Genomic DNA, 26,103 nt, shown 5'->3' with positions numbered 1-26,103 from the left:
AAAAATATGAGCAGCACTGCAACAACACACCCTTACTCTTCAACAACTCTCACAATACTGGCTGATATGCAATGCAAAATCTCTTTATATAGCCTAAGCACAGACCGCATTGAAAACATCTGAAACAATAAGCCAATCAGAATATAACACATCATCACTTTATGTCATAACCAACCAATCAGAAAACAACACATGTCTAATAATTTGTTGCAAAACATGATGCAATATAAATAAACCAGAAATAGGCCACAAGTGGACCGGAAGTAGGCAAACCGGAAGTGGACCGGAAGTGGACCGGAAGTAAACCGGAAGTGGACCGGAAGTGGACCGGAAGTAAATATGTGTGGGTGTGGGTGGGTGTGGGTGTATGTGGGTGGGTGTGGGTGTATGTGTGTGTGTGTGTGTGTGTGTGTGTTAATACGTTTGGCCTAGTTTTAGGTGTGGGCGGCATATTTTTAACAAATTTATGGACAACAATCTCACAGAAGTGCCTTTTATAAGTGTAGGCAAATCAATCTGAGGGGGGTCATACTTTCACGGGAAATTCCCGAGGGCATTTTTACAAAAATCTTGGATTAGACAGGGTTCCACACTTGAGTAAAAAAAACTCATATGGGCATGTTGAGCTTGTTTTAAGTGTAGTCAAATCTGCCTGAGGGGGGTTCATACTTTCTCGAGTTTATAGTATCATCAATTACACTACTGTGGCGCCACCTTGAAGTCAAATAAATATCTTTTCAGCATCTTCTTGTAGCTCGATAACTCTTTTATTATCGAGAGGGAGCAGCTCAATGTACAGTTAGATTGTTTAGTAAAATGAGCATTTTAATATTACGCATTTAAATAAATAAAGTTGAGGAAAGTATAGTCTTAATCATTTATTATTTCCCACCCGATTCGAGGACATTTGTACATCCCTAAGAACCTATTCGGGACACCAGGACAAATTCTATCATTCAGGGATTGTCCCGGAAAATCCGGGACGTACAGCAGGCCTAGATATGATCAGGCTATCAAAATCTAATTTATCAACCAGACCATCCAACATTTTGACACACTGTTCCAATGAATGAGGGATAGGCATTTTACATTTTTGGAATAAGTTGTTGCAGTTTTGCAACGTGTGTACTGTGTTCAGAGAAACTTGAGTTCAATTCTACTACAAAATGATCCAAAAATGGACAAGGAAAGGTTTACCTTGTGATATTCTTTTGTGCTCTCAGCTGGTTCATTATTCCCTCAGATTTTACGGCTGGGTGATCTAGGTATCTTCGTTTCTTCATCATAGTCTTTAAGTAGTTTCTCTGCTTCGGATTAAATTTCATTGAAGTTCTCCGAACTCTCTCTTATTTTTTTTTTAAATATCTCTATTAGAATAATGTCATGTTCACAGTACTGAACAGTCCACCTTTTGAGGTGCCCAACATAATGTTACACTGCATAAAACAATTTGGTTAGAACAAGTGGAGATGTTTTAAACTCCCCACAGGTTACCGCAAGTCACCCTACTTAGTTTTGATACTTTTCTGTTCATCTTTTCGCAAACAACTTGAGAATGTTACGGTATTTCCCTGGGTTTGTTGCACTGCGTTTTTTAAAAAACAAATTCCTTTATAAAGGCTGGAGGGAAAAAAATATAACTAATTTGACCACCCCAAATGCAGTTTCTTGTTGCAGAAATTCAGAAACTATCAGGAAATTGCAGGTATTTGGTCAGCAGTCCCATCTGGTGTGTGGAATTTCGTAATTTCCTTCCCATCCGTATCCCGTCCTATACGTCTCGAATTTAGGAGAATAAAATAAGTCCGAAGAAATTCTTATGAACAAGCGGATAGAACAGGTAATCTGGTAATTTTACTGAACCATAAGGGGGGGTTGTGCTCGTTGAACCCCCCTTAAATACGCCCATGACACGAGCGCAATTACCCAAACGCTAGGTTAAAGAAGCCTAGTCATGAATCGAAATTCTTGAGCATGCTATATGGAAGTAACGCGAAGATGCTTTCATTTGTTTTTGTTTATTTGATCTTTTTTTTACCATGTCCTTTATGATTTTGTACTCCCACCTCGGAAAAAGTGCACTTGGATGTAGATCGATATCGCAATACTCCTAGCCATAGAAGTGTTAGCTCGAGCAGAAGTCTTATGTTTCAAGCTTTCAAGAAGGAATACAATCTATGAATCTATGTATATAAAAATGGATGTATGTGCGTATGTTTGTTCCGGCATAACTCTCGAACGCCTGGAGCAATTTCAACCAAACTTGGTACGCGTATCACTTGCAATCTGGAAAGAAATACTGTGGGGGTAAGACACCCCTGGTAATCAGCTAGTTAATTATAAATAATAAGTATTATCCGTCAACATATTTTGCCACAAATTTTGCTATCTTACTCGGTAAACTAATGTAAATTCAAAGACTGCGAAACATCTTACTAAGAAAAATATGCACGGAGCCAAGACAAGAATACATTTTTTTGAAGCATTCGTATTTTTTAAAATACTTATTAATACTTCTTGAATCTGTTTAGATGAGCAATCGGGTGGGGAGAAGAAATTGTGGGTGGGAACCCAGTCCCTGGATGTGATATTTCGAAAAACAAAGTAGCTAGAGTCAAATTATTTCCATAACAACTCAGCTGACCGCGCGAGTCCAGTTAGTAAGCCTACCAACAATCGAGAGCGCGTGAAACAGGGATAGCGATAGGTGCTGGGTAGAGATGACGCCAGCGGCTCGTTTGTTGATTGGCTGCTCCGGGACTTATGACTCGCTCCATGGCTGCCAATGCAAAACAGCCAGAGATGTTACGAAAGTAATCTCACTCTACCAAGTGGATAGTGGGGGACCTGACAACCGTGGAATAGTTGAACCTTTTCTAACAGCCCGCAGGTGAGATTTACAAGTAATATAAACTCAACACAAATGATTATATATAAATGCATTTTAAGAAGTTGGCCAAGTGGTTACTTTATAACTAGAAACACGACCATTCCTTGGATGATTAAGAGAATCCTTATCAACCACGTCTCTTAGAAAATAAGGCTTCTTAGACATGTTTTAAACGTTTAATTTGTTTAAAAGATGTTTTTTATTCTTGATTACTGTGTAAAACGTTTAAAACATACAAATACTTGTTTCTTTTTTTAAAAATTGCCAACCCTAAGAAAATATGGAGACATATTCAGATGATAGATGGTATGAAATCCTAGATTTGATTTGACTTTTGTTATTTAGCGCAGCGGCGACTGGTGGCTCTGCGTTAGATGAAGAGCGAGTAGGCAAAAAAATGGGCAGCAGAGCAAATTAGACCAATAGTTATACCCATTTTCAAATAAGTATGTGTTACTATTGATCTAATTATCTCTACTACCACATTTCTTCCTATCAACACTTCACACGTGATTCAGAGCCACCGGCCACCGCTGATTTAGCATCGCCTTTCTGCCACTTCAGGCTAATCGCGACGATGAGAATGAGTCACGATATGATGAAATTGGTTAAGAGACACTCACAAAGAACAGTCATGCCCAGACCGGGATTCGAATCCGGGACCCCTGGCGTTGCAGCGCAATATAATAACCACTACACCACGGAGGTTGGCGGTATGAAATCCTGTTCGAAAAAAGTGAAATTCATCCAGCATGACATTTCTTGATATTATTATACTATGTTAGGAAAATGATTCGAAAGAATAGCAAACAGTGAATACAACCACGTCACCAATATTTCTAATGAGTGCTTTGCATTTCCCACCAAAGTTCGTCCTCCGATGACAAATACGCATTTGCAATTAGAAGAGGCGATGCACAATTCTAGGGGATGGGAGAATTCCCCATTGTAACTCTGCGTAGAAAATGCATATCCTGTTCGAATTGACTTCGATACAAAATAGTGCAGAAAATAAGTTAGTAGTTTCTAGTCCTTGTGCCAACAATGCATCTATTTCTATACACAAAATATTTAAAAAGTTCAACATGAATTCCTTTAAGGGCATGCGGGACAGTTTCCACAGGGCTCTTCCCCCGTAGCAGTGTTGCCAACTTAGCTCTCTTGGAGCCAGATCTGGCTCCTTCGTGCACTAGTTTGGCTGTGAACTGGGGCACCTGCCCCCGTGCCCCACTATGATGCCATCACTGGTTCCGGCCTACAGATACCAACTTTTGTCATGGTTATACATTTTGCACGTGACGTGATATTGTTACATTGGCTGCGTCGCCCACCCCTCTTATATCCCAGCGATTTTTTTTTATAGCGCCGTGTTGACGTGAAATTGACATAATATTGTTATCAGAGAGTCCTTTATTTTCGATTTCATACGACCATCGGTGGATTATTGAGATGGTGATGCCGCCGGATCTAGATGGTGAAAACTAAGAATTAGAGTTAACGGTAATAGCAGCGCCCCACCCCTTTGACAACTAACATTACCCTAGGAAGAATGTACTTTATCCAGACTTCGTAAATCCAGCTCCTTGAAAGTCAGTTTTAACTCCTTTTAAGGTGAAATTTAGCTCTATTCTGCCGGGATGGCCGTAGCAGGCCAGGAGAAATGCATTGGACTTATGGGAGTATTATTTGATTTCTTCTCTTGGGAATATCAAACTTCCGATGTAATAGAAAAATATATCAACGGAAAGAAGGCAGTTTGAAGACGCATTTCACCTGCGGAAAAGTCGAAACTTCCATTTGATTAGCCATAATTTGATGTTGAAGTTGATTCCCCATAAGGAATACATGGGATTCCGAAAATCCTTATTCATCATATTTTTCAAACACCGTGTCCAGCTTAATAATCAACATAAAAAAACGCTTCCACTTACTCTTGGATACAGCCAGCTTTTCTTTTAATCTCCTAGCAATTTAAGCTAGGATATTACTGTTACTTTGATAACATTCTGTACGTATTAAATACCCCACATACCGACAATAATCGTGTTCTTTAACAGTAACGCATTAAATCATTTTTGAAATAAGTGTAATATTTTCGTAATTAAAACCGTAAATATATAACATGGTTATGTTTTTTATTGGAGGAAGGTGGAAAGTAGGAGGAGCGGGGGAGGAGGGGGAAAGAGTGAGGAGGGGCACCAAATATCCACCTAGCTAGGATGAAAATTATATATTGAACCGTCCCTGTTCGTAGGCTGTGATTCTTAGCTTTTGTGAGCTATCTGTGTAGCTATCGTTAGAATGTGTTCTGTATGTTATCTTTACAGTGAAGGAAAAGCTAGAGAGGATGGCTTCTGATGACTTGGTCCAAACAGAAGCCGACGAGATTTTTGGAAGAATTTCTACGCTGTTTTACTGGTGAGTTTATGGGTGCGCCAGCAAAGCTAAATCAAATATCGATATTATCATTCATTTGGAAAGGAAGATTGAGTTTTCGTTTTGTTAAAGTTATTTGAAGAAATAGTCAAAGTATCAATTTCAAGCACTAGCATATATTGTGTTTAGCGTATAAGAATATTACAGACAGAGAAAACGATCGAGAAAAAAATCAACGTCCATGTAGTCGAGACTGTTAACACAGAATACTCTGTGATGTACCACACATACTACTCACCAACATTGATAAGTTCTACACTCAGCCACCAGTAGGCATCACCAAACAAATACACATCATGGAATGCAGTGTTTCTATTATTCTTAACACGTTTGAAGTCCACTTTTTGCACAGAAAGGTTATTCGGGACTGGACCTACAGTTTAAAGTTGGATTCGAATCAACAAAGGAAACCTCTAAGCAGTGTATTTGGTGTCCAAAGTGATATTATTGACTGAAGTAAGTAATAATTAGAGCCCGAATCTTTAAGTTCAAACTTTTGATCGTTTAGGTGAAAAAAAAGCTTAAAAATAAATAGGCGTATGTTTAGGTGCAAGAAAATCAAGAGAACCTTAACTACGTACATTCATGTCATCATATAATTTTTCATTTTAAACATTACAAAGAAAGAATTGTGAGAATTGAAGATATACTTTCATTACACGAACACTCACCAGTTGAGAATCCTTGAGTCTTTATCCTCACTCATCCCTGGCACTGGTTTCTGAATACAAAAGGCATGAATTGTACTGAATTATGTTGTACCTTTCTATGTTAGTAAACTCAAAACTTCGGTGTGGAAGTGTTTGCATGCGGAGAATGACCTCTCCACGTCAAGACAAACTAAGAGGATACACTTCAGAAAAATCCTGTCCTCTAATGATAATCCGTCACCACTTACAACTCGTAATATGTCCGGATTTTTGGCCGAACTGTGTTCCAGTTTGTGAAGAGCAAATCTTCGAAGACTCTTCTTGGTTTCTGTGAAATCCGCCACTGTTCAGAGGCTGGAAGTTCTCCTTTCTCCAGTTGCTTTATGGATGCACAAATTAGTTGAAAGTAGTGGTAACAAAATTCCCTCGATTTACAGAACGTCACATATAAGGGCACATTTTTACTTTAATTCGCTCATTGCAACCATGTTTTAAGGGCAGAATAGGTGCAAATTAAGGGGATCAATGTACCACGGAATGAGTCTATATGGCGATACATAAAAAGCGAGACTCCATATATGGAAGCGCCTAACATTATTTTTGGTTGGTGCAGCACCTAAAGATGCAGGCTCTAGTAATAATATTGATCCCATTTGTATTATGAGGGGAAAGATAATGTCCTTATGAATTATGTTGTTTGTAGGCCTACTGTGCCAATTGGGTTCATAATACAGTCCCTACCAAAAGTTTAAGACCACCAACATTTTTCATATAAATGAATCCTGACCGAAAGTTTTTTGTACAAATATGGAGTGAAATTGTATGGAAGTAATATAGTGTGTGTGAGGCATACATTGCCGAAAATATATTCGTATACGTCTTGTAGTTCTTGAGATACGAAAGTGGAAAATCAAATTTCTTAACTGAAAAATCCAGCATTTTGAAGTACAGATGAATGTGTATACACGTAACCGATTTTTCTCGTGTTTTATATTTTTTCTAAAATTCGCAAAATTAAAAAAATGCAGCGAAAACTGAGAGGTCTTCAGATAACAATATCTTCCTCAGCGACTGCGCTTGAGTGAACAAATTTTATCAGTCATTAGTTGAAATGTGTGTCAATAGATGGCGCAGAAAGACATATCTCGAGTAGCAGCATTGTGCAAGTCCAAACCTGTTTTCGTTACACTTGATAATAAACAGGCTGTTTGAATCGCACGCTACGTGATAATGGGGAAAAAATCTGTGCCCGTGGCCGTGAAATGGCAAATAATTGGTATGTACAGATGCAATAGGTCTCATAGAGAAATTCCAGTCGCATTGAATGTGAGTAAAACTTGCGTGGCGAACACGATAAACAAATTCAAGCAGCAAGGTACAGTGGTTGATAAACCACGCTGCGGCCGCCCCAGGGTAACGTCTGTATGCGAGGACCAGATTATCGCGAGTGGCAAAGAATACCCGTAAAGCCCCTCTTTCAGCGAGAATGAGGGAATTTGAAGATTCCACTAATAAAATGGTTTCAAAGATGACCATTTCGCATCGTCTGGGGGGAATGTGGACTTACGTCTTACGCTCCTCTCAAAAAGCCATTGCTCAACAATGTAAATAAGAGAAATCGTGTGAAGTGGTGCAAAAATAGAAGAAACTGGTCCATGGAACATTGGGGTACGGTCCTTTTCAGTGATGAATCGAGATTCGTGCTGTAGAGCTCCCGAAAAGTGAGAGTTCGGAGGACAGCAACCGAGAAACTTCTCCCCGAATGTCTCGTGCAAGCTGTTCACGGTGGGGGTCAATCAGTCACGATCTGGAGATGCATGTCTACTGCAGGGACCGCGATTTTGAGATTCATTCATGGCTCCATGGATTCACGAGAATACATCGAAACAATGAAAGATAACATGGCCCCGTCCGCCCAGATGCTCCACAATGGGTACTTCGTCTTCCAGCAGGACAACGCGACTTGCCACACGTCAGCAGTAAGAATGGCTTGGATTCAAGCGAGGGAAATCCCATTGTTGCCTTGGTCAGCACGAAGTCCGGACCTGAATCCTATAGAAAACCTATGGAATACCATTGGTCTTCGTCGTGTAGCCAGACGGCAGCCAAGGAATGTCCAGGAACTTCGTGAACAGATCTTCGAAGTATGGAATGAGATTACGCCTCAAGAATGCCAGAAATTGGTCCGCAGCATGGGAAAACGTGTGCAAATGTGCTTGAAACTTAAAGGTGGACCTATTGACTATTAAAATTTCACACTTCATTCATCTAATTTCAGGAGAAATGTTTGTTTCTAAGTATATTTTCAAAGTTCAGATTTAATAATTTTACAATTTGCACCTTTAGTTCCATCTATTAGTTATAAGTGCAGTAATATGCCCTTACACTTTCTTGATCTTGATGTACCTTTCAATAACATTAAATAATAATTCCAATTTTGTATTAAAGTGTTTATTTCATGAAAAGCACTCGCATATGTACTTTTTCTGTTTGTCTGAAAAACACATGACAAGGTGGTCTTAAACTTTTGGCAGGGACTGTATTTAATGCTAGTTTGATAAAATAAGTAATGTAGGCCTAATTAACGTCATGTCATTACATTAATTCATATTATGAATTATTATGTCTGCACTACACATGGCGATGTTTAATAATAGTTTTAAATTGAAATGATAGTATATTTCTAATTTTTGGGTTAATTGTGCTAAACACTGTAAAATCTTGGAGCAGATAAATACCACTTCTAAGTTATTTCAAGCAGAATCTCTTTATATTTTGGCTGCATGTGATCTCTTACGGAACGCTCTCATTTGAAACACTTGTTGAAGAAACGACGAAAGTATGTGGGGGATTTCAAGTGAATTCTCTGCCAAAGTAATCAAAAAGATAAAGAAGAACTTTGGGGAAATCTGTCAGAACCAAAGACTTACCAACCGAAGGAGCTGGTTCAAAGTATCAGTATCTTGCTAGACAATAGACACAATTTGCTCACAATTGCTGACGTGTGCACGGATTGTTTTATGCACCTTACTGTCCCTGTCACAGTAGAAAATTAAGAGAGATCGTTTTCTAAATTAAAAATTACATATAAGAAAATTCTTTACGCCACTGGCGCACGCAGGTTTTTTTTGAGAGGGTTCTGAAATTTAAAAGGTAGATATTACATAGGTGCGTTCTGGCGAAGAGGAAATAGTGTATAAAATATCTTAATTACCATTTTTACTTTCGTTTTAAAAGTGTTTCAAAGACAAAAATGGTAATCGGGGACTATTTTAAGGGGAGTTTGTATTTACCACTTTGTTTTCGCCAGAGTTGTTCAATGCTTTTATTGGAAAATATTGCTTTCTTCAAACTGTCGGGAGAGGCTCTAGCCCCTCATTTCCCCCCTACGCACGCAAGTGTTTTACGCAGTACTATGAATTAGGAGCATCTTAGTGGTCTGGCTTCACTTTCAATTAAGAATGACAGAATCAAAAATCAATTTTATCAAAGTAATCGATGCTTTTGTAGACAAAAAATGAAATAAATAATTCAAGTCTATCGTCGTAATGATAGACCAAGAATACATTGTATTGAAATGCATTGCAAGCGCATGAGCTGGGTGTGAAATAAGCTAGGGCCTACTTTTACAGGTGGAAGCTACCCTTGAGGTGGATGTTCAACAAGAAGGTGATGAGCACAAAGGGTGGTCTGAAGCAAAAGAACGGAAACACTTCGGAGCACTTGGGAGACAGATTGGAAAGGTACGTCCGAAGAGAATTGAATCCATTTGAGTGTATTGCTAATTGGGACTTATCTTTGTGAATTCAATAATAGTAACAATTAAAACTCTGACGTTTAAGCAATCACACTCAATAGTCTTTTGTAATCATTGCATCGATGTAACTCAGTGAATTTTACGAGGGGTGTTCAGAAAGTATGTTCTGGTGGTCTGCTAAACACATACGACATGCATACAAATGTATACACACATTATTCGTGAATATCTTTTGAACAAATTGAAATTTTAATTTAATGTTAGGGCAGGAGGGCAGTTCAATGTCGTCCCAATAGATATAAATTACACGATCGCGAAGGTGTAGTGTAATGTTCTCAGATGGTGCCGATGTCCTTGAGCGATAGGACGGTGAAGCAACATGGCTGAAGCAAGGTTGTCGTTTGAACAACGAAAGGTGGTGGTTAAGTGCTACTTTAAGTTTGAAAACATTATCGAGGTACAGAAACAATGGCAGCCATAACACTGGACACATTCGAACCCATAATTTTTGGTACCATATGCTGACTTGGAGTTTATCTCACATTTCAGAAAGTGGAGCAAAGCTTTGAACCTGTCCAGGAAGACGAGGAGGCGACCCAGCCTGTTCTCCGTGCTGTGGAAGGCTTTCGGACGACGCTTCATGGGCCTTGGCTGTCTCCTGTGCGCCAGCGAGACGCTCGTTTGGTAAGATCGACATCCACGGCCCGTCTGAACTTTGGCTCGGTTAAACCTAGGATAAACTAGCATAACCATGTCTTTCAATATATTAACGGCCAGACCAGAAGCTTCAAAAATTTAAGAAAACCGGTTGGTCCACTGGACATGAACGTTGGAAAATTGATTGATTAGGCGTTTTTAGTCCACTTTATGCACAGTAAGGCTAATCGGGACTGGACCTACAGTTTAAAGTTGGATACGAACCACTATGTGCCTCCACCGGGTATCGAACGCAGTACCCCTTGATTACAAGGCGACGACGCTACCACTGCGCCATCGAGGAGGCCCTCTCTGTGGAAAACGAATGTCCACCTAAAAAGTATATACAGGGTGTCCGGACTAGAGGTAGGTATACAAAAATACATGTTTATAAAGAAAGAACTATACATTTTATGTTGTTGGGTAAATGCTCAATCGATAGAACATCTCCCCGAGATTTGATCGTCATCATTTCAAGTTCAGCACAGAGTCGTATAGGTCGCGCAAGCGCACAAATGTTCAGTGTGACGCGCTCTGGCAAGTCGAGCAGCGTAGAGTGTACGCCTGACAGTCAACATTTGGACGCCACAACGAAAAGAGCAGTGTGTGTTATGGTTAGCAGAGTTCAGATCAGGCGTACGCTGCTCGACTTGCCAGAGCGCGTCCCACTGAACATTTGTGCGCATGCGCGACCTATACGACTCTGTGCTGACCTTGAAATGATGAAGATCAAATCTCGGGGAGATTTTCTATCGATTGAGCATTTACCCAACAACATAAAATGTATAGTTCTTTCTTTATAACCATATATTTTTGTATACCTACCTCTAGCCCGGACACCCTGTATTTCACACACAATTTCATTTCAGCCATAGTAATTCATGTTAATTATTATAAGGGTGTTGAAGGAACAGAATTATTTCAGACTAAAGCAGTGTGTTTTGAGGGGGCATGACTATTACGGGGGGGAATATGCCTCCTTTGATCCCCCTGGAAAAAAAATATTTATTTGCCCCTCCCTGGAAAAAATTCTGCGGGCGTCCATGCCACTGGATACTCACTAATGTGTTCTATCAAGTAGGACAGTTTCCGAAGAGTATGTTAATAACATGAACACTAATTTGGGAACAATATTTCTGTAGTTACTAGTTTATAATAATTATTATAGTTATTATTAATTTTTCATAATAATAATTTACATTTATATCCTCTATACTCTATCCCATGAATCTGTGGAGCAAGGCTGAGCATAACGGTGGAGAGGGGGAGAAAGCGAATGGGCGGAGCTGGTATAGCTGCAGTCGCTTTTCCACCTCCACGCAATCTGGTTCCCTCTCACATATTCATTGTTCGAGCCCTCTCGAGTCACTACTGGCGCAGAAACTTGCCCTCGTTCGCTCGCTATAGAGATTCCAAGAACGGAGTATACAAACATTGCTGGCGACGCAATTGCCCTTGTAAGTGTCCAGACTGTCACTTACCTCCGTTAACCTCTACAAATACCACTCTGCTTTTCAATCGCTTTTACAGCACAAAATAATAAGATTTCAAAGTGCATGATTTGTGTACACTCCGCAACATCTTATTTGACCGCCCTGAAAAATTTCAAAGTCCGGAATTCGTAAATTTGGCAGCATAGCTCTTCAGAGCCAACTAAGAGTAGCCAATTTTGCGAGATTTCTTCTTCCTGAATGAAAACGCTCTTGTGATTTTTTCTTTCATTCTTTCACATTCCATAAAGTAGAGATATCCTAAAGCAGTAATAAAATATATGAGTAGACAAAAAAATGTTAAGTAGAAATACGAATGTTGAAAATATTTCAAGATTCTTCGTTCTGAATTTGAAAATAGGGAAATTTATGTGCATTGTGAAACACTGAACAGGTTCTCATCCACCTGGAAAGAATTGCGGTCACATTTGAATGCAAGAAGGCAAATTTATGATGATTTTATGCGAAATGTTTAGTAAAGATACCTTGCACAACACCAAAAGATTCTGCAAAGTGTGTCTTTTCCTTGGTTCTTGGCAAAAAATGGTTCGAAACTCCGGCACAATGTTGCTTCAACTGAGATTAACGTGCTTTACTGAGTTTTCTGTTAGCAATCTCCTGGAGTAGTTGGTTAGGCAATAGCACTTTCGCTTTTTTTTTTTACTGTTTTCGTCAAGATCGAAACATCGTAGGTTCAAATCCCACCCTATCCTTATTATTTTTTCCTTTTTGTTTGCCGAGTACGAAGTGTTCTAATAACGTAATATAATATTATATGATATTACTGTAAATATTTATGCGATGCATGCTCAGTGTCGGCGATTGAGTTTCAAAACTGATGGGGCAAGGTGGGGGATTGGGGGGGGGGGGGGGCAAGGACAGTTCCTTTCCCTTGGTAGATAATGTTAAGCATAGTGCGGGGTCATCTGCCCCTCCACACTCCATAATCGTCGCCTCTGTGCATGCCTCAAGTAATGCTTCTACTAATGTTTTTAATCTTTCAGTGATTGGCAGGATTTTAGGAAATACTTTTCCTTTCATTCAGCTGTTATAAGTTAACACATATTCAGAACTTACATATCAACTTTCTGCATCCGGAAATGCTGGACATAAATCGCATATATATCAACGGAAATATCCAAGAAACGTAGATAAGCATTCTCGTCCAAAGCCGTTTACTTCACGAAAAAGATTTTGCAAGGAAGTAGGTTTGAACCCATGACCTTCCATTCCATTCGCAAACGATACCCCTACAGCACACGGTTCACGTTATTTTATGCACTCGGTTCGGATCCCACTTTAAATTGTAGGTCAAGTTCCGATTAGCCTTACCATGCATAAAGTTGACTTAAAACACCAACTCAATCAATTCATCTCCTTTCAGAGTGGGCCTTCTATGATACTGTAGTCGGCCAGCATCCGATTTGTTGATTTGTTGCTTTTTTTAAGTCCACTTTATGCACAGTAAGGCTAATCGGGACCTTGAATACAAGGCGACGACGCTACCACTACGCCATCAGGGAGGCGCCAGCATCCGAAAATACAGTTCTGCTTCGCGTACACCAGAGTGTAATTGCATTTAATATTGTGACTAATTATACTTTAAAACTACAGATTAAAGCGATAATAGTATCCAGAAAAAGAACCTCAAAGTAGATGTACACACAAAGTATTTTAATCTATCGCCAAACATTTCAGTTAAGAATAATATTATGCTTTTCCATTGACCGTATTTGCGATTCATGGTGAATTTGCTAAAAGGACCATGTCAAGAAATCTAAATGTGTAGGTTTTACTAGTAAATGCATTTAAAATGCACGAAACAACAGGGGAGGAGAAAAATAAACCTCAAAAATAAGTAAAAATGCAACAAAAACTTTAAAAAATACTGACAAATAAACTAAAAGCCAAAAAAGGCCGAAAATGCAAAAAAAAAAAAAAAAAATGTAAAATAGAAAGTGTTTTCCGGCTCTAACTGAAGGGAAACGGACATGATATCAGGTTTAGCATTGTTTTTAAGGGTCAGACAAAAAGTTGATTTTTCATCAACTTCCGGATCCTAATTAGTAATTATGACCATTGAAAAAGTTGGAGGTAGCTTACTTAAAATTTTCTTGCTGAGGGATCGTATCGTTCCATACCTCCACTTTATAATACAGAAAAGAATCAAGTTCATATTTCGAAAATGACTTGGAGTTTTCCACCACGAAAATATGTTTTTCATAGTTTGAAGTTCGTTAGTATTATCTTTCAAGGTTGAATATCCCTTTCCTCTCTCTTTTCATACAGTCTTTGGAAAAAAGCTGAAGTTTCTTGTCAAACGGGGTCTGGTTCAAATTACTCCTTTTCGCTCTCCTGTTCCTACTTTACACAAACAACAAAATACTTCGTAACTAAACGATTGCTTGTTCAAAACATGGAGTTTTTACACAATTTACAAAATATGACAAAACGCCTTTAGACATGTTCATCGTTTTCCCCTTACAGCGTTTCTCGATTTTATCTGAATTCGTTTCCACATGAAACCTTTCTAAGAAGTTAACATTGGTCTCTGTATTTCACGAGAGGAAAGGAAATAGTTGGAGGAAGTTATTTCGATGTTAGGAGGAAGTCACATGCTACGTGGAATGCGCAAAATCAAGTTACATAGAGCGAAATCTGTAATGGTGGTTTCGAATATTGCAAAGTTAGTGCCGAAAGTTTGTTATATCTGATACTCGTACTTTCTGTTCAAAGAAGACAAACATTTTAGATACAAAGCAGTTAGGAATTAACGATCATTATGAGGTTTTGAATTTTTTTTTTGTTTGTCACTCACTATATAAATACTTATTAGTAGTTTCTTATCGAATCGGCCTTCGTCGCAATAACAATTTATTTATGTTAATTAGCGATTTACTATTCGTTTTAGACGCATTGACAACAGTCATTACGAAGGAACGGACATAAAATTACCAATCTTAGCAATTTGAACTCATTAAACGCTCCCCTTCGTTACAGTAATGCACTACATCACTATTCAACATAACTGTATATCTTTTTTTAGTATATCGAAATCAAATAATCAATATTTTAGGTGTCAGTGAAGAACAAACAATACATAACTTAAATAACATTACATTTTGCATCCTGAATACATATATGTGATTTGTGAATTAATCATGATGTGTGTGTTAACACAACATGTGAACAATAACTAAAAAGAAAAGTTTTAACTTTAAATCCTGGAAATCTCCAACTTCTAAGGGAAAATATGCGCAGAAGGGACGTCCCTCGAGTGTGCATCGGATTCATTTTTTTTAAATATTCTGTTCAGCAAACAAAAAAAAATAAAGAAAAGAAAGAGGAGAGGATGGGATTTGAACCCGCGACCTTTCACGCTTGACGAAAAATAAGGATAGCAGCCCCTAACCAACTACTCTACTTTAACTGAATGACGTTGCACCCTTAAAAACATGTTGACGTTTATGAAGACTCCCACCTTCCTGTGTTTCAAGCACATTTTCTCGACAAGTCGTGTAAAATATATGTTTTTGAGAACTGTTCGATATTATGCAAGGTATTGTAAATAAAATGTCGCATAAACTACTCACAAATTTGCTTCTTTCTGGACAAACTTCATGGAAATTTCCTCCAGGTGGAGAAAAACTCTATTCAGTTTTTCAAACCTCCCAAATTTCAAGTCGAACACGCAGAATCGTAAATATCCCTGAAGGTTCTTTTTCCAATTTATTATTTCTTTTTTGATTGAGTATTATAATAGCGGTTTATAGTTTCTAAGTTCATGGAAAGTGTTAAATTGAAAACCTATCACCGCAGCGTTTTTCGTCTAGTGGAAGGACCTACTCAAAGTTGGCTACTCTCACCTGGAGCTGAAGTGCAATGTTGCTAAGTTTACGATTTCGGGACTTAGAATTCTTTCGGGGCGGTCAAATAAGATGTTGCGAAGTGTACAACGACACAGGATAAGGGAACAAGTTCAATTTCTCATTGTTTTTTCTTCCAGTCTAGGAAGAGCCTACATGATAACCGGCTTGATCTCGTACCTCGAGAAGTCTCCTTCGGTGAAGCACACGCACTTCGGGGCCTACTCTTACGCCGCTGGCATCGTCCTCTCTTCCCTCGCGTACGTGGCTCTGCAACACAGCTGCCTCACAGGGTTCTACCGGATCGGGATGAAGGTCAGGATCGCCTGCTTCTCCCTTGTCTACAGAAAGGTAACTAACTATCGACACGGATCTAGAAACAACGTTGTTTTCCCCTATCTTGGTTTAGTATATTTGCAATGAACATTTCCTCCATGAATAATAAGTAACCAATTTTTTAAAAAAATACCACAAAATGAGTATTGCTTTTCCTTCATAAACATATATTTAAGCACGTGTATCAAGGGTTCTTAGGAGTTTTAGTCAACATCAATGTGGGTGTACCAGCAATCATCCAACAGATATTCAACATCCGTGGCGCGCCAATCATCCGAGTGACGCTCGACCAGCAATGTTTTGGCCCATTACTTCACTCATTGATAAACCTACAAAACCATTTTCACAACTACTGCACAAACAGGTCTCCTTTCATTCCAATATAATTCAACGCAAGGGAATTCAGTCTCTGGAGGCCAGACTTCTTTATGACCATCGGTCTCAGAGATTTGTGAGGTAGAGGTCGTTCGTGGCAGAAGCCGAGATCGAGTTCTGAGACTGGAGTTTGGTGAGGAAGAGCTCGAGTTCTGAGGCTGGAGTTGGGCGAGGAAGAGCTAGAGTTCTGAGGCTGGAGTTGGGCGAGGAAGAGCTCGAGTTCTGAGGCCGGAGTTTGGCGAGGAAGAGGGCGAATTCTGAGGCTGGAGTTTGGTGAGGAAGAGGTCGAGTTCTGAGACTGGAGTTTGGTGAGGAAGAGGGCGAATTCTGAGGCTGGAGTTTGGTGAGGAAGAGGTCGAGTTCTGAGACTGGAGTTTGGTGAGGAAGAGGTCGAGTTCTGAGGCTGGAGTTGGGCGAGGAAGAGGGCGAATTCTGAGGCTGGACTTTGGTGAGGAAGAGCTCGAGTTCTGGGGTGGAGTTTGGTGAGGAAGAGCTCGAGTTCTGAGGCCGGAGTTTGGTGAGGAAGAGGGCGAATTCTGAGGCTGGACTTTGGTGAGGAAGAGCTCGAGTTCTGGGGCTGGAGTTTGGTGAGGAAGAGCTCGAGTTCTGAGGCCGGAGTTTGGTGAGGAAGAGGGCGAATTCTGAGGCTGGACTTTGGTGAGGAAGAGCTCGAGTTCTGGGGCTGGAGTTTGGTGAGGAAGAGCTCGAGTTCTGAGGCCGGAGTTTGGTGAGGAAGAGGGCGAATTCTGAGGCTGGACTTTGGTGAGGAAGAGCTCGAGTTCTGGGGCTGGAGTTTGGTGAGGAAGAGCTCGAGTTCTGAGGCCGGAGTTTGGCGAGGAAGAGGGCGAATTCTGAGGCTGGAGTTTGGTGAGGAAGAGGTCGAGTTCTGAGACTGGAGTTTGGTGAGGAAGAGCTCGAGCTCTGAGGCTGGAGTTGGGCGAGGAAGAGGGCGAATTCTGAGGCTGGACTTTGGTGAGGAAGAGCTCGAGTTCTGGGGCTGGAGTTTGGTGAGGAAGAGCTCGAGTTCTGAGGCCGGAGTTTGGCGAGGAAGAGGGCGAATTCTGAGGCTGGACTTTGGTGAGGAAGAGCTCGAGTTCTGAGGCCGGAGTTTGGTGAGAAAGAGCTCTTCGGCAACGCCTTTGTTTACTCGTAACCAGCGCCTTGAAGTGGAAAATATTAGCTGGTGAGATGCTTTATCGAGCTTTGAGATTAGCTGGGAGTATGCTCCGGTGGTTTAACATGGTGACAATAAAACAGGCGGAGGATACTCTGCGAAAATTTTGCTAGAATCTCTCGCATCCCCCCCCCCCTCACTTTGAGCACTGCTTGTAACATAACGCGCTGTTTCAGGTGGTGTACCTGCACAACGAAAGCAACAGGGACCTGAGCGTGAGGGACTTCCAGCTGCTGTTTGGGGAGGAGAGCAGTTTCCACCTGTCTTTCGTCTGCGTACATTACATCTGGATCATGATAGTGCAGACGCCCATCGTGGCTTACCTCTTGTGGTTACTCATGGGTCGCCTGTGTGTCGTTGCCGTCTGCTTCGTCTTCCTGTGCCTGCCCTTGACGAGTAAGTATTTGGTGACGGTGGGTGCAATAATATGTTGTTACAACAATCATTGCATATTGTCGGTGAAATTTGTGTAATGTGTTCGTCATTTTAGTGTTCATTAGAATCATGCTCGTTGCCTGCATTGCTAGTTTTAATCATTGATACTGTCAATGAAATACAAAATAATTCATGACCGTAGGCAGAAAATACAAAGGGGGGAACGAGCAGGGTGTTGTTGAAGGTCCAGGAACCCATGCATTCTAATGGGTTCTATTGGGTTTCGCAACAGACCGGAACTTTTTTTCTCTCGCACAATTTTAATTCGGTCCAAGTTGTGTGATTTCAGCACGGAACTTGGACCGGATTTAAATTGACGCGGAAAGAAGGTTACTGAACGGTATTTAAATACATCCGGAGAAAAGGTTCCTGGACCGAATTGAAATCCTTTAAATATAAAAAGGTTCTTTACGGTCTAGAACCCATTTACACTTGCTGATTTTCTCTTCCGGACGGGAATTGAATTTATTTACAATTCTTGGACCTTTAACTAACCTGGGAAAAATTGCCCCCTTTACCCCGCTGGAAACACCCATGAGTGGTTTCACCTTAAACTCAAGGAAAGATCACTTACACTTGCAAGAACATAACACTGTTTTTTACAAGAAAGATGTGCAGGTAATGGGACTCTCCTATGTATTATACTACCACACTTAATAAAACAAATTAATTCTCTATTAATATAGTATTGTCACAATTTAAAGAAAAAAAAACCCTTCGAAATCAAAACTATTTTTATTTGGTCCAAGACTACATAGAAATAGCGAACGTGTGTAATTTTGGACTAAAAGTCATGAAATTTTATTATTGATTTTGTATAATTTGCTATGTGTTATTTGTAGAGGTTTCCATTACATTTTATGTAGACCATAATAAGATAAATAATTATTTATGAGAACAGTCATTTATGTATATTATTTATTATATACATTCGTTTTTTATATCCAAATTTCTATTATTATTGGTACCTTGTTTACATGGGTAGACTTGAGTAACGGTTTCTACATTTACATACCTGTCCTTTGGGGGGGGGGGAATAACTCCAATTTGCTCAAAAAGAGTTTTATTGAGTTTTGACCAGGAATGGTGTATTGACCTACAGTTAGATATGAGTAATGATTGTTGTGATTTACGTATTGTGTTGTAGGAATGATTTGCATGTACTATGTGACAATTCAAAGATTAAAATGATGCTAAAATGAACTGAAACAAGAAAGAAACAACTTTATTTTGCAGTTATCTGGGACCATCGTAAGGATGTCTTAGCCGGGACCGTGACGCTAACAAGTGAAGGCAGGTACAGCACCATGGGAGAGGTGTTGCATGGCATGAGGACAATTAAAATTCGAGCAATGGAGCCCACATTTACCCAGTTCTTGACAAAATTCAGAAGGTAGGTTGCTTCTTCAACACAGAAAGCTCGATAACCGAGCGCGTACGGCGCTCCAATTACGATCTCACTACCGAACGGCCCTGGACATGGGCATTCCCTTGTGAGTGCCACCTTCATCATTAGCTTTTAATCAAATTTAGCAGCGATTAATATGGATACACGGCGGAGGCAGATATCAGTTGGCTAATCGTGAAGATGAGTGATGATATTATGAAATTGATAATGGGACACTCACAAGGAACACCCACGCACAGGCCGGTATTTCCGAGTTCTGGACCTCTGGCGCCGTAGCGCTTTATGCTAACCATTACGCCACGGAGGTCTGGGTAAACTAGACATAAAACAAAATCTCAAAGCAATGAGGAAGTAAAATATCTTTTGCAAACTCAGTAAACTATAAAACCTAGTAAGAGCAATAATGGGAAGCAATGTACCTTTCGGTGGCTTAAATTTACTTTCGCACAGTGATTTTGGTCACAACTATAACTTGACAAGTTTAAAAACAAGACGCTGCAAAGACGCATCTCGCACAACATTTCCCCTCTCCATTCTCTGCAGCGACGTTGGTTCGCAGTGTTGCAACCTGGAGGGAGAGGAATGGTCCGAGGATTTTCAACGAAATTTGTATTCGCTTTTTCCTGGGCTGTTTTCTACCTGTCGGAGTACAGAAATTCAGCTCACCTTTCGCCAACGACTCTTTTAAAACTTGGCCTCCCCGATGGCGCAGTGGTAGCGTCGTCGCCTTGTAACCAAGGGGTCCGAGATTCGGTTTCCCGATGGACACACACAGTGGTTCGGATCCCACTTTAAACTGTAGGTCCAGTCCCGATTAGTCTTACTGTGCATAAAGTGGACTTAAAACAACAAATCAATCCAATCCAATTCTTTTAAAACTTGAGAAACCATCCATTTAGATACTCCCGTGGCGGCGCTTGTGGACTCGACAACATTATACTTATGTTTATGTAACTCCTTCTGATTTCGCAAATATGTTGCAACATTGTAAACAATTTATCTGGCCTGTCCTCCAAGGGGCTTTCCAGAGCAGATTGTGGATTTCGCTGGACCCGGCATGATTTGATTTTTGCATTTCAAAAATATTCAGCCAAGAGTAAAGAGCAAGAACATTTCAGTGCTTCAAAGACCGGATTAAATCAAATGAACCACTGATAAACTGATATGAGCCGGCACCGTCAATCCACACAGTAAAAATTGTTTGTCATATTTGTTTTAGCTTAATTTTGCTGAGTTGCCACCACTGGTACTCTCAAGAACAGACCAGTACGTAGAAGAGTGGTGGGGAGAATGACGTAATAGGAAGTGCTCCCCAGCGATCTGCGCATATCGGGACTTAACTTGTCAGGCTATAGAGCGTGTGCTATGCTCCAGCGCAGTGGCGGCGATTGGGTTCCAAAACTAGGGTTGCAAGGTGTCAAAACTGTGGGGCAAGGACAGTTTTCCATTGGTAGATAAAATTTAGCATAGTGCAGGGGCAAAAGTAGCAAAAAGTGTGTGTGTGTGTGGGGGGGGGGAGTCGCTAGTCGCCCCCACTGCTCCAGTGTATACAATTAAATATTTTAAGCTGACAATAATCATTTATGTAAAACATCCGCCTTGGTAGTTTCAGCTTACAATCATCTATTTCATTTTCGTTTATCACTGTATTGGTAAGATATACTAAATTACATCTTAGTATGCAGCTGATGATATGGTTCACTTAAGTATCAATTTCACTGTGTCTTTCACCTCACTATCCTTTATTTTGGAGCTCGACATCACAGGCAAATGACGGTTATACGTGCACTTCTGGCCGTTTCTCATGGATTCCGCTAGTTTCGCCTGGGGCGCGTCGAGTATGTTGACGGCCAAATAAGCGTTGCTCGGTGAGCGTTGCTCACTTGCTCGCTGAGGACTGAGCGAATTTAAATCTTGCTCGCCACAGAATATATAGTTTTTGTGTTTCGAATGTTTCTGATTGACGGTGCGGTATAGTGTAATTACAGAGGAACTACAACTAATAGAAGGTAATACAATTTTTCACCGTTTGTGATTGTATTAAAATGAAAGTGTTGTTTATTCCAAATATACACTGAAGTTTTGGAAAGTTGTGCAAGTGTGTGAAAATGAAAATTTCGAATCCCGCTTGGTGAATATTGTTTTGTTTTGTTCTCATTAATAAGCACCCAGGTATTGTTTTGTGACGGAATCCTAGTTTTTGTTTGTGTTTCTGTTTTATGTCCACTTTATGCACAGTAAGGCTAATCGGGACTGGACCTACAGTTTAAAGTGGGATCCGAACCAGTTGTGCCTCCACCGGTTATCGAACCCAGGACCTCTTGATTACAAGGCAATGACGCTACCACTGCGCCATAGGGGAGGCCCACGAAATCTTAGTATTTTAATGTTTATTATTATTATAATAATCACTGCAATCTTGTTCACTCGATGCAGCCATCTTGATCACAGATTACTCAAAGGCACTGATATTCTGATTAATGAGTCAAGTAAATGTTCTGTCTGCTGCTGTCTGCTCAGCGAGCATCGCTCAGATACTCGACGCGCCCCTGGTCGAGCGTCGTCCGCTCGTGACGTCATGGCGAGCGAGGAGAGCTCAATTCCATACACCATCTAGCGTCGTCCGTGCGAACTATTGAGCGCTCGAACGAAAAGCTCTTGCTGCAGCACTCGTCGCCATCTTTCCAAAGACAGTATTCTATTAGGGAAGCACCCATAAACGTGCATTAAGAGAAAAACGTGTATTCTTATGATTTCAGGCGTGAAATGAGCACAATATGGAGATATTTCGTGAACGAGGCGCTGAGTTATGTGTGCAGACTGGTTTATGGGAGGTTGTACATCTGCCTTGTTGTAACTCTTTTCTTCCTTCTCCGATATGAACTCTCAGCAAAAAATGTAAGTACAGAACGATGTTGCAAGTAAAACTAAAAATATAAATTTTTGTCTGTGGATTACGTATAAAAATGCATTACAATCAAAATCGTATCATGAACCATTATTGTAATGTTATTCTTAATGTACAGGTTGTTTTTCATGTTGAACATAATTGGCAACAAGTGTTACAACAGGGCAGCTATTTTCGAATGTCTCCCTCCTATCGAAAGCCTGCTATGATGGTTCATTAAACTGTTGCGAATATCTAGACAACAGCGAAAGAAAACCACACGAAGATTCACATCAGTGCTCTAGAAGGAATTCTAAGCTGATGTCACTTTTCAGGTTTTGGAATATCACAGCGGGTTTTTGAAAGGAGAGGAAATTTCGAGACCTGCTGCCCTGGCGTCGACCAGAAGTCCATCCCAGTCTTAAGTTGGTAAAATTTCTGGTTTCACCCTATTCACGAGACCAGTTATTTTCGTTCGATTCGTTGACTTAAGGAACGTACCCATAGTTGAATCGGCTTTTGTGTAATATATTTGTTGTTTACAGGTCACCTGCATTATCATTTACCTGAACATTCTCCAGCGAACTGTAGTGACAAATGGATCGACTGGCATACTTCAGGCTTACAGACTTCGCCATGCTTTCAAGCTCATGCAGGCACGTGTAACTATTCTAGTTCCATAAGCATACTACAAATGTTAGTGATAACCAGGGGACATGCTTATGTAGTAAAAATGTGCTAAATATGTAAATTAGGGCTGAGCCGATACCGATGCCGATGTATCTGTATCGGCCGATATCGGAAAGTATCGGTTGGAATTCATCTACCGATACCAGCCGATACTTTTCCGGCATATTGGTATTTCACGGGGTCCGCAAGAATGCCACGCGACAGTTTCGCAGAGTCTAATTATCCTGGAAATTATGCAAAATTCAAATTTTCATTTTTATTTTGCATCAACTTTGCACGAAAAACCATATTTTGTGATTACATAATATTCTGATGTAATTCTAAAGCAAATTTCTTCGTAAATTGATACATAAAATTGGAGAAGTATATTTGCACACCATTATTGATCAATATTTTGAACAAATTTTAATAATTGTAATTTTCAAGTATCGGTAAGTAGCCCTAATGTAAATACATATTTAGTTATTTTCACCAAAATATGGAGTTAAATATGGACTTAAAATTGTAAAAATTTACCTTTTTTTTTAATAATATAATGCACTACACGGGCTACATAAAATAGAGTACGCTTACATTGACATTAATTGTAAATACAACAAAATGTGTTTTCATTTTCTGTTTCCAAAACAATCAACAACAAAATGTTGTTGTAAGTGTTGGAAAGTGAATTTCCTTCTGTTGTCTCTTAAGTTGGATTTATATTGACTGAAACTGCGTTCAATGTCGTAAGAAGTAATAGAAGTGTATTTCAAAGTTGTCAGTTATTCGCAAGAAATCCACCCAACTCCAATTCAGTGGCTGAACGTGCTCAGTGAATCGTCCACAGTTTTGCCACAGAAAGTTCCAGTTTTGAACTCAAACTTAGGTGTAAGTGTGGGTGTTCCTCAGTTTCATATAATTGTCAAGGTGTCCCGACAGGACGTACCAGCGACAAAACGTTCCAGTTGGGTTTTCGCGACGAAACGTACCACTCAGATAAACACCTACCTTCAAGATATTTACTCCGCGACAAAACGTACCACTTCAAGGAAAACGCTTGAACTTAAAATCAAAAGAGAATAAAGTGGTTAGTGGCCCGTCGAGTGATCACGTTTGTGGAGTCCCGAATGATGCTCAGTTAGATATGAAGAAGCGTATGCAAGAGGCGAAAAAAAGGGTTCGAGAGGAAGACACGGCACTTACCAAGATTTACAACGATACTCTAGGCAACCTACACGACAAAGGTTAGGTTAGGTTAGAACTGACATAACTAAAACGAAAATCGAAAAAAAGACGAAAAGATAAAACAAAAGAAAAAATGCGGACGACAGCTTAACCACAGCTGATTTTAAACACGCCAAAATAGCTATACAGTGTGTCCGAGAAAAAATATACCAGTAAAGAATTTAAATAACTCAACAATCGTTAACGACAGAAATGTCAAATAACGTTTATTTGGAAGAGAAAATCATATAATTTTTTTAACCAAAGAACAAGAAAAAAATTTCATCTTAGTAGATCTCAATGTGTGCTCCTTTGGTGGCGCGACAAACATCAAGGCGGTACTCAACCTCCATCCAAGTGTTCTTCAACATTTGATGAGTGACGGAGCCACATGCATCGATAATTCTTTCACGGAGATCATTGAGGTCTTGCACAGGTATTTGGCAAACCAGTCTTCACATAACCCCAAAGGAAAAAGTCCAAAGGAGACAAGTCTGGTGACCGTGGTGGCCATTTAATGGGTCCACCCCTCCCAATCCAATTACCAGCGAAATTGTTATTAAGGAAGTTAGTAACACAACGGGCATAATGTGGGGGGCCCCATCCTGCTGAAACATGTACTAATGAGGTATACGAGGTACAGCATACTGTTGTAACATTTGCAGGTAACTCGCACCTGTAACTGTAGCTTCCTCAAAGAAAAAGGGCCCAATTACGGAATCTCGTGTCAAACCACACCACACATTCAACTTTGGACTGTCGCGTTCATGTTCAATAACTGCATGGGGATTCTGCTCACCCCATATTCTACAGTTATGCCTATGCACTTTTCCGGAAATGTGGAAGGTAGCCTCATCTGAAAATGTTACGCGTGTCAGGAATTCATTGTCATCATCAATGCGTCATAGGACTTCACTAGCATAATCAAACCTAGCGGGTTTATCACTGCACTTTAGTTTCTGAACAAGCTGTAACTTGTAGGCTCTAAGCCTTAACCTTTTATGTACGATATCATGCACAGTAGAGCGTGGAATTTGAAGTTGAGAACTAGCACGTCTCACAGATATACGCGGGCTTCTCTGGAAAGCTTCCTGAACTGCAGCCACTTTATCCTCGCTCACACGCTTCCGACCACTACCTTTCTTCCTCAACAAAGACCCTGTTTCCAGCAATTGTTTATGCCATTTAACAATGTAATGACTTTCTGGTGCTTCCTGTCCATATTGTTGCCGGAATCTTCTTTGTACCGTTACAGGAGACTTCAATTCTGCAAACCAAAAGCAGCACTCAACTTTCTGACGAACAGTAAACGGCGCCATTGTACAGACTACTCACGAACAAAGCCGCGCATGCGCTTAATTATGTTACGATTTTTTCCCTTCTGGTGGTAAAAAAAAATCCTTTCTTCCCTCTTCCAAATAAACGTTATTTGACATTTCTATCGTTAACGATTGTTGAGTTACTTAAATTCTTTATTGGTATATTTTTTCTCGGACACACTGTATATGCATTATGTATTAATTTTGCCAATCCAAAGCGCGGATAAATTGTGATGGAAATCAACGAAACTAGAGAAAATCGTAATTTCGGTGAATGATTTTTGATGCCGACCCATCAAGTGGTACGTTTTTCGTATCGCAAATATTTTTAGACTCATTAGAAGACCCTTCGCAGATAGATGGTCAGGTGGTAGGTACGTTTTGTCGCTGGTACGTCTTGTCGCTGGTACGTTCGACCGCGTATTCAATAGTCATCCATCCTCATCGTCGCGCGACGAAAAACACGAAATACAAATGGCACAAACACATTC

General features: G+C 40.1%; 1 protein-coding gene across 1 annotated transcript in view; it reads left to right on the top strand.

Moving 5' to 3' along the window:
- LOC145994438 (putative multidrug resistance-associated protein lethal(2)03659) overlaps positions 1–26,103 on the top strand; it is a 141,887-nt gene that overhangs the window by 30,206 nt on the left and 85,578 nt on the right. Inside the window, exons 2-9 of the mRNA XM_083130573.1 lie at positions 5,218–5,308; positions 9,609–9,719; positions 10,283–10,417; positions 15,926–16,136; positions 17,847–18,066; positions 19,342–19,498; positions 22,273–22,411; positions 22,946–23,056. Of these exons, the coding sequence (XP_082986699.1) occupies positions 5,218–5,308; positions 9,609–9,719; positions 10,283–10,417; positions 15,926–16,136; positions 17,847–18,066; positions 19,342–19,498; positions 22,273–22,411; positions 22,946–23,056 (1,175 nt within the window). The remainder of the gene's footprint in view (positions 1–5,217; positions 5,309–9,608; positions 9,720–10,282; positions 10,418–15,925; positions 16,137–17,846; positions 18,067–19,341; positions 19,499–22,272; positions 22,412–22,945; positions 23,057–26,103) is intronic.

The sequence above is a fragment of the Lepisma saccharinum genome, chromosome 10 (genome assembly GCF_977018435.1).
Source record: "Lepisma saccharinum chromosome 10, izLepSacc3.1, whole genome shotgun sequence".
Taxonomy (NCBI): Eukaryota; Metazoa; Arthropoda; class Insecta; order Zygentoma; family Lepismatidae; genus Lepisma; species Lepisma saccharinum.
The sequence above is the reverse complement of the archived record's forward strand: the minus strand, read 5'-3'. Positions and strand labels throughout refer to the sequence as shown.